Here is an 8,894-nt window from a genome sequence, read left to right as displayed (position 1 = left end):
ACCTTATTGACATGCCATAAGTACGCCAAACCACATGGCGGCGCATGCAAGCTCATCTGCTCATGTTTGCTAGAAGCTAAGTGGCTATCCCTTCTCAAACTAACTACCAAGATAAATGGTATGCGAGTTATCAAAACAGTTAATTTGTAGATAATCTAAATATTCGCGTAGCATATCCCTGATTTCCTCGATTACTATGGATGAGGAATATTATGGGACGGTTAGAGATTGGGATGGACCTGACAGCAATTTGGTAAGAGATCTTCCCAGCTAATAATACTTGCTGGTAGCTAGCTAACGCATTGTTAAATATACATTCGTTGGCTTACCAGCTAAATTAGACTATTGCACATTAATTGAAAAGTGCAAAACACGGATTGTTTACCAGCCAGCCAGAAATATATTCTCCAGATATTGAAAATCTCCAAGTTTACCGACTAACAGCTTGCTATCGAGCTACCTAGCTATTAAGCACCAACTAACCAGAAGCAAGTTATTTTGTTTAATAATAGCTGGTACGCTAATTGAATCCGTGTTTTACAATGGGTGTGCCTTTTTTTGCCTTTTTTGAAACTCGTGGTCACCGTTTCTCATAACAAGAAACGCTCGCCAACATTGTTAGTGTATGCTGAGCATGGATGCTGCAATTCAACTTTATTTTAGGAGGACGGCTATGTTGAGGGGGAGAACGATGGAAAAGTGCAAGAGGACTGCCTGCAGAAATTTTCCAGCAGAGATTACATCATGGAGCCAGCCGTTTTTAACACCCTCAAAACGTACAAATTAAACATTGCATCCTGAGATAATTGAGTTATGATGCAGTGTTAGTCACAAAGCTATCTTAAAGTGCTATTTCTACAGGTATTTCCAAGCCGGTGGCTCACCCGAGCATGTGATTCAGCTCCTGTCAGAGAATTACTCTGCTGTGGCTCAGACTGTAAACCTTCTGGCAGAGTGGCTCATTCAGATGGGTATATTGAACAAGCATCCTATTGACAGTAAAATAGTTACTCATTCTTTGTTGTGTCCAGCCAAGTTATTTCCAGACAGATAAATGCATGTTTATTTACATTGTTTGTATTGCAGGTGTAGAGCCAGCACAAGTGCAAGAGCGTGTAGAAAATCACTTGAAAAGTCTTCTTATTAAACACTTTGACCCTCAAAAAGCTGATTCCATCTTCACCGTGGAGGGCGAGGTGAGATCTCAGACCTTATTTTCATGGAGGTTATAATTGGAAAAGCTCTTTGTATTGTAATTTATTAGAAACATTTATGTCTTCTGTTCAGACACCTGCTTGGCTAGAACAGATGATAGCCCACACTACCTGGAGAGATCTCTTTTACAAGCTAGCTGAGGCACATCCTGATTGCCTGATGCTGAATTTTACTGTCAAGGTAGTTCTTCACCCACTCCACAGAAACAAATAGTGGCATATAAAAGATGTACCATGTCAGATATGCAGAGCAATTCTAGTATCTGTCTTGCTAATTCCCTGTGTGTTCAGCTAATTTCAGACGCTGGGTACCAAGGGGAGATTACCAGTGTGTCGACAGCATGCCAGCAGTTGGAGGTGTTTTCCAGGGTCCTTAGGACGTCTTTGGCCACACTACTAGATGGAGGAGAGGACAACCTGGAGAAGAATCTACCAGAGTTTGCTGCAAGTCCCACTCACTCATGTTGAAGAGGAATTCTCACCAAATTCTGTATTAATATCCCGGTATGAGTGTCTGACAATGTGGTGGCCTCTTTCTCCTACAGAAAATGGTGTGTCATGGGGAGCACACATACTTGTTTGCCCAGGCCATGATGTCCATCCTCTCCCAGGAGGAGCAGGGGGGGTCAGCCATGCGCAGGATTGGCCAGGAGGTACAGAAGTCGGCACATCAAAGGTACCAGCCCCTCTTTCTCTCTCTCTCTCTCTCTCTCTCTCTCTCTCTCTCTCTCTCTCTCTCTCTCTCTCTCTCTCTCTCTCTCTCTCTCTCTCTCTCTCTCTCTCTCTCTCTCTCTGTCTGTCTCTCTCCTTCTCAAGCATTTCTCTTATGTTTCCTTCTATGCAATGATATTATGGTTCTGATATTTTGAAATAAATTGGCAAGAGGGGTGTGTGTGTATGACAGTTTGTATGTGGTGTGTCTGATATAGATTTCTGTGATAATATGTGTTTCAGGGGCCATGATGCTAGTCAGATTACTCTAGCATTGGGCACAGCAGCAGCCTACCCACGAGCCTGCCAGGCCCTGGGAGCTATGTTGTCCAAGGGGGCACTCAATCCTGCTGATATCACTGTACTCTTCAAAATGTTCAGCAGCATGGACCCCCCTCCTGTGGAACTGGTGAGAGCTGTGCATAATTCCCATGCATTTAAACAAACTATAGCTGACATGGGTTTACTAGTTAGAAATAGTAAAATATCCAGCCTGTCTCCTTCTGATGAATGAAATGTTGCTGTTGTACCTTTTAGATCAGAGTGCCTGCCTTCCTTGACCTATTCATGCAGTCACTGTTCAAACCCGGCTCTAAGATCAACCAGGACCATAAACACAAGTACATTCACATTCTGGCTTATGCAGCTAGTGTGGTTGAGACATGGAAGAAGGTATAAGAAACCAGAACATCCCTGACACAGAATTCAGCATGTTTTGATATTGTTAATAGTCAATAGTTATTGACTATGTTAACATGCACACTAATATTCCACTATTATTCCGAAGATGATACTGGTCATGTAAACGGCATATTTCATTTGAATTTTCTGAATAAGGCCTTATTCCAAATGTAGTATTTAACGATTAAGACTTGAGATTTGCCTGTATTATACGGGTTTTAGGTGTATTCTATTCTACAGCGCATTCGGAAGATGCACCTCCGTTTTTACCTCAGTTTGCAGCTCACTGCCACTTGCTTGTTTATAGTCAGCTCTGTCTGTTGTACATTAACCAAGTGGATAATCGGAGTATGCACGGAATGCAAACAGAGATATTAGTGGAATATTAATTTGCATTAGCCATGTAAACAGCGTAGTAGGAACACTTTTTGGAGTAAGGGCAAAAAAGCGGAATATTTTGTTAATGTAAACATACATTAAACACTGTCAAAATGCAGACTGACAATGTATCCGGTTTACAGTTTTGAACTTCTCAATTCACCCACAGAACAAGAGGGTAAATATAAACAAAGACGAGCTTAAATCCACTTCAAAGGCAATAGAGACTGTCCACAACCTCTGCTGCAATGAAAACAAAGGAGCAACAGAACTTGTAGCTGAACTCAGCACTCTGTATCAGTGCATCAGGTAAGCACAGTGTCATCTTAACTGGGTTAAGAAGGGCAGCCTTGGATAGAACTATTGTTATGGATATCTACTTCATTTCTCCACCACCACTGATTAACTCCTGTTTTGTATTGTTTACAATTTGTGGTTCAGGTTTCCAGTGGTTGCCATGGGGGTGTTGAAGTGGGTGGACTGGACAGTCTCTGAACCTCGGTACTTTCAGCTCCAGACAGACCACACACCAGTTCATTTAGCGCTGCTGGATGAGGTACAAGCTGTATCCTACTAGGGTTGCAAAGTGGCGGAATATTTCTGGAAACTTTCAATGGAAAGTTAAGATGGTGAATTTTGAAATGATCTGTGCATGTTATGGAGGAATGCACAGTGCATGCAGGGGGTGTGGCCTCAATAGTCCTGCAGTAAGTAGTGTGTGCATGTGATTAAGGAATACACAGGGTAGAAATTCAACTGAATTTGCATTAAATTGGGTTTTTTAACCAAGATTATGCTGCAGGATGTTTTTTTCCCCAACTAAAATTAAGTTCCCTGGTATAGGCAAACCTGCATTTTTTCCAAACTTCCAGTTTATTCCCATTAATTCTGACATATTCCCGTTAATTCCCATGGAAGGTTTCCAACTTTCTGGACATTTTGCAACCCTATATTCTACTGAGAACAGGAAAATGTATTTTTGGGGTCGGACAGAACAAGTACGATATGTATAAATATGTATTTTTCCCCTGCAGATTAGCACGTGTCACCAGCTCCTGCACCCTCAGGTTCTCCAGTTGCTGATAAAGCTATTTGAGACAGAACACTCCCAGCTGGATGTCATGGAGCAGGTGTGTGTTATATGATTACTGGTGTTTGTTTTGTTTCATATTTCCTTATTAAATGTCTACTCTTTGGTTGTCTTCTAAACAGCTGGAGTTGAAGAAGACCCTATTAGACCGCATGATTCACCTGTTGAGTCGAGGCTATGTGCTACCTGTAGTTGGCTACATCCGCAAGTGCCTGGAAAAGCTCAACACAGACATCTCACTCATCCGTTACTTTGTAACTGAGGTAGTTTCTATTCAGATCTAGTCTTACGCAGAAAATGTTTCTTGTGAAAGTGAAACTTTTTGTTTTTATCTGTGCTTTCAGTTCTTGTTAGACACAGATGTCTCTGTTGTTCCCAAAGGTGTTGGATGTGATTGCTCCCCCATACACATCAGACTTTGTACAGCTTTTCCTACCCATCCTGGAGAACGATAGCATAGCTGGCACTATCCGTACAGAGGGAGACCATGACCCTGTGGCTGAGTTCATAGGTCAGCATCATCCTGAATTGATTGTCCAAAATGTTTTCCCTAAATAGTTTGTACATAAGATACAATGATGAATTGTTCCTTTTCTATTTTCCAGCTCATTGCAAGTCTAACTTCATCATGATGAATTGAGATCAGCCCTGATTGAGAATGCAGCTAGAAGAGCAGGGAAAGACTGAAGGCAGGACCTCAAAGCAAACAATGTCAGCTGACTGGCAATTGGAACAGTACTGCTTTTTGGGCAGACTGAAATCAATTTTCACACAAACTTTGGAATTTGTCACAATTGAAGTGGTACAAACCCAATTTGACAGGTGTTTAGAACAATTGAAATGTAGTGGTACTTTCTCTGCCAGTCTGAAGGTGAATCTTTGAAATAAGTTATACTTAAATGCTTTAGGAGCAGACTAAAGACAATTTTGGCACACCTTCATAAATCTAGAATTTTTTACATTTATGTAAAATGGTTGTATATACTGAGTTTTGGAATAAATGTGTGTTTGGCATTCAATTTCTCACAAATCCAAGATGTTAATCTGTACAAAGTAATATTGATGAATGTATTCTGGGCTCAAGTTGTACCTTAACCCTTGTGTTATCTTCGGGTCATTGTGACCCATCAGTCATTGTGACCCACCATCGTATTGCGACAAATTTACAGCATACAAAAACAAAGTGAAGCATTTTCTTTTCACCGTTGGGCTGTCTCAGATCCCCCACATTGCAAAGGTAAAAAGAAAATTATTTGTATTTGTTTTTGTATTGGGTAAAATTGGGTAAACACAACGATGGTTCGTTATGAACCTTTGGGTCATGTGACCCGAAGGCAGCACAAGGGTTATGCTATTATCCATGTTCTGTTAGCATAGTGTCAAATGTATTAATTCATTTGTTTTCATGATTGTCAATTAGTAAATTTCCCTACTTATGATCATTACAGAAAATGGTGCTGTATTAATCTGTTTGCAAACTATAGCTTTCCACCAGTACTTGGAAATCAGAAGGGTTTGAAAGGCGTAACCCCCTCCTACTCAAACTAGCTATTGTTATAGCAATGAGATGCCACCATTGTACCGTATGAAACCACAGGTTTATTTATAATTTTTTTCTATTTCAAAACAATTTAATACTGATTTTTTTAGACAAATGTCTACATTAGAATATGAAACCACGACACCAGTCAAAAACACATAAGCCGTTGACAGAGGCTATGGCTGTTCCAGTAAAATATTTCTGAAGGAACTAAATTAAAACAATGAGGCATCTAACCTTTGGCTGAACATAAACAATCCAGGCATTTTTTTGCATCCACTTTGTTCCATTATGTAATCAAAAGCAGCATGTTTAAGAAGCCAATCAAGGCAGGAATTAAAACATTTTTAAAAATATTTCCCTTTGTGATTTTACACAGTGCAGACCATTATGTTGCAAAAGTCCTTAACCTGAGATTGTCATAGGAAGATACTAGATTTAAAATCTTAGGGGAACCTGTTAAATCATCTGGTCCAAACTCCTTTGAGCCCCATAATTCCTAATCTACAGGTAGCTCTTGGGAACAATAGGGTCTCCGTACATGCAGTCCTCCTCCAGTGCTAGGTTGTACTGGCTTCCACTTCCTCCCTTGTAAGCACTGGTCACAATTCTAAGCCAGCCCTTTTCACCCTGATTGAGAGAAGAAAAAAAAATATAGTTTTAAAATGTACAGGCAAAACTTCTATGGGAGCCAATTTTATGAATTCTCAGGGCAATGTTGATCATTCACCAACACGAGGATAGTACTATACTTTTCAAAAATGTTGATGAGCTTACCCAGGGCTCTCCCCATGAGTTGCGGACAATCCAGTATTCAACACCATTCTCAACTCCCCAGCCAGCTACAGATACAATGTGGTTGATAGAAGGAGACTCAACATACTCAGAGTACAGACCCCCAGTGTAGGCATCAAGTTTCTCTGTGGCCATGATCCCACAGCTAGAATAGACAAATTATACAAATTAACTTTCAAATAATTATATATATTATTATTATTTGTTTAAAAAAAAGGTATGAAACATCGAAATAGTCACATTGACCAAATTAAGTTCAAGACCTGATGGGTCCTCCAGCGTAGAGCTCCGCCATCATCTTCTCTCTCCCACTGACAGACCCAAAATCACCCACTTTCCACAGAGTGTAGTTCTGGATTACGTTGCACACCCCAAAAGTAGTACATGTTCCACATTCATTGAAAGGTTTGCACTCTGGTGATGAACAACAACAAAATCTTCATGAATACTATTAACTTGTTTTTTGATAATCTAATATGTAAAACAGGCCATTGATGGTGGGTGCTAAGAAGCTACTTACTTTGGTCTTTAGCCTGATAGTTGTTGCAGGTCTCATCAGGGATGCCATGCTTGTTGGCATATTCCCACACCCCAGAGTGGTCACCTCCATGACAGGAGCCAGCATCACCACAGTCCACCACATTCTGGACAGAGAGATAGGCAGAGGGCCAGGCTCCCTTCCTCTTGATGTTGATGCGATCTAACAGATGCAATGAACATTGTGGTAGATTATAGATAACCAATGTTTCTTAAATAATGTTATAATATAAATACAAACTTCTGCACCAAATATTTTCAAAAAAGAAGGCTGAGCTTAAGAGGAAGATGAATTGTAGCATACCTGCCATTGCGCTGGTGCTGCCATGAGCCCAGCAGGAACCACAGTACTGTGGAATGTGCTGGTTACGAGTAGTGCTCACATAATTGGTGCCATTGACATTTCGCCAGTCCCATGTCTTTGGCAGCTCTTCAAGGTTTAAAAATTCATGAGGACGGACTGTTGTCCTGTTATAAAAAGAGCGCAATATATTAAATTTCCTACACTGCATTAAAGTAATATGAAAGAGCTTGACCTGAATCTTCAAGCATGACAAGACTATACAAAAGTTTGTGTTACAAACCCTATAGTCTCAGTAGCACATCTCCAACAACCAAATTATAGCCAGCACAGTATTTCAAACCATAGCCTACTCAGTCAAGACAAGCCAAAACAACCACAACACTGATATACCCTCAAAAAAACAAACTTGGCATGCATGTTTGTAGTGTCAGAGACCGTCAAATAAACTTTTTAAGGGCAGGTATTGACAAGTTTCAACACATGCCATCTAGTCAGTCACAGCTGCAAGATTCCAGTCTCCAAACCAAGCCAGAACTCTGCTACCTTGTCTCCACACTGGGCTTTGACTGCTTCATTGATTTCACACGTCGAATAGCCATGATATGCTTCGCCTGCAATAGACTGAATCACTGACTTTTAAGTCAATGTAACGCATAAAAACTGCCAGTGGCAAACATTTTTCCATATTAAACGTACATTACACTCGAGTAACATTTTCAGAGAGCCATAGGCTACATTCTTATACAATTACGAATGTCAGTTAATGCTGCTTGACAACTTCCAAAAGGCAGAAGGCGCAGGCTGTTCCGCCCTCACAACCGCCAAGAGGCAATACTTATTTAAATAAATGTGGCTACTATAGTAGCCACATTTATTTAAATATTGTGTATTGCAGATTAAGGAAGCGAAACAACTACGCCTCGAGTTACTATTTGGTCGATTCAGAGTTGAGAAAAAAAGCACATTACGTCTCATATTCACACATTAATCTGAGTAAACAAAACATAATTAACCTACTTCACGCCGAAGTGAGTTTTCCTTGGTGTAGGCTGATAGCATGGTTTCGTCTTGTTGAAGTATCGTCCTGCCAGAACACCAGACAACATAAACAAAACTAATACAAGCGTCCGAGCCATATTGAACTCATGAAAGTCATATGACTTCTCTGTCCAGGTCGGGGTTTTTATGCTACCTTGTTCCTTGTTTGTGTGCGTGCGCAGCGCAGACTTGTTCGTCTACTCTACGCGCTAACTGAAACTTTTGAGTTACAGAAAGCGTGAGCAAACGTGTAACAAAGAGCCCCAGCCTAAAGTCTTGAAATTAAATGTGTTCAATTTTATTATCTACAGACTTAAGACAGAATTGGCCGCTTTGATAGCCCACACAATCCCGTGTCTGCGTTCAAAAGCAGAAACAAACTGGATTTCATTTGAGGCATTAAATGATGTAGGCTATGTGCGCATCTGAAGTAGTTAGGGACCCGTTTACAGTCAATTGTCTTGTGTCCACAAGATCGTGCGTATGTTGTCACAAGACAATGAACTTTTGCGCATAAGATTCCAAAATATAAACATCTCTGTACTTTGTAGTCTCCGTCGTTTCATGTTTCTTTCACTACTAGAACATGAATGCGTATATCTGCAT

The 8,894-nt window shown here is 40.5% G+C and overlaps 2 protein-coding genes across 2 annotated transcripts; one reads left to right on the top strand and one right to left on the bottom strand.

Moving 5' to 3' along the window:
• Positions 1 to 42: 42 nt before the first annotated feature.
• Positions 43 to 5,956, top strand: nelfcd (negative elongation factor complex member C/D). The gene is made up of 15 exons (XM_062467533.1): positions 43 to 253; positions 664 to 776; positions 862 to 971; positions 1,087 to 1,196; positions 1,288 to 1,395; positions 1,506 to 1,656; positions 1,758 to 1,890; positions 2,169 to 2,334; positions 2,463 to 2,597; positions 3,154 to 3,293; positions 3,426 to 3,540; positions 4,019 to 4,114; positions 4,197 to 4,337; positions 4,456 to 4,585; positions 4,680 to 5,956. Exons 1-15 carry the CDS (start codon positions 197 to 199, stop codon positions 4,712 to 4,714), a joined length of 1,740 nt encoding a protein of 579 aa, XP_062323517.1. The 5' UTR covers positions 43 to 196; the 3' UTR covers positions 4,715 to 5,956.
• On the bottom strand, positions 5,655 to 8,426 carry ctsz (cathepsin Z). The gene is made up of 6 exons (XM_062467557.1): positions 8,268 to 8,426; positions 7,251 to 7,414; positions 6,930 to 7,109; positions 6,673 to 6,823; positions 6,392 to 6,554; positions 5,655 to 6,244 (listed from the first exon to the last, which is right to left on the bottom strand). The coding sequence occupies exons 1-6, from the start codon at positions 8,384 to 8,386 to the stop codon at positions 6,119 to 6,121; spliced, it is 903 nt and encodes a 300-aa protein (XP_062323541.1). The 5' UTR covers positions 8,387 to 8,426; the 3' UTR covers positions 5,655 to 6,118.
• Positions 8,427 to 8,894: the final 468 nt, after the last annotated feature.

This window comes from Osmerus eperlanus, chromosome 1, assembly GCF_963692335.1.
Source record: "Osmerus eperlanus chromosome 1, fOsmEpe2.1, whole genome shotgun sequence".
NCBI lineage: Eukaryota > Metazoa > Chordata > Actinopteri > Osmeriformes > Osmeridae > Osmerus > Osmerus eperlanus.
The sequence above is the reverse complement of the archived record's forward strand: the minus strand, read 5'-3'. Positions and strand labels throughout refer to the sequence as shown.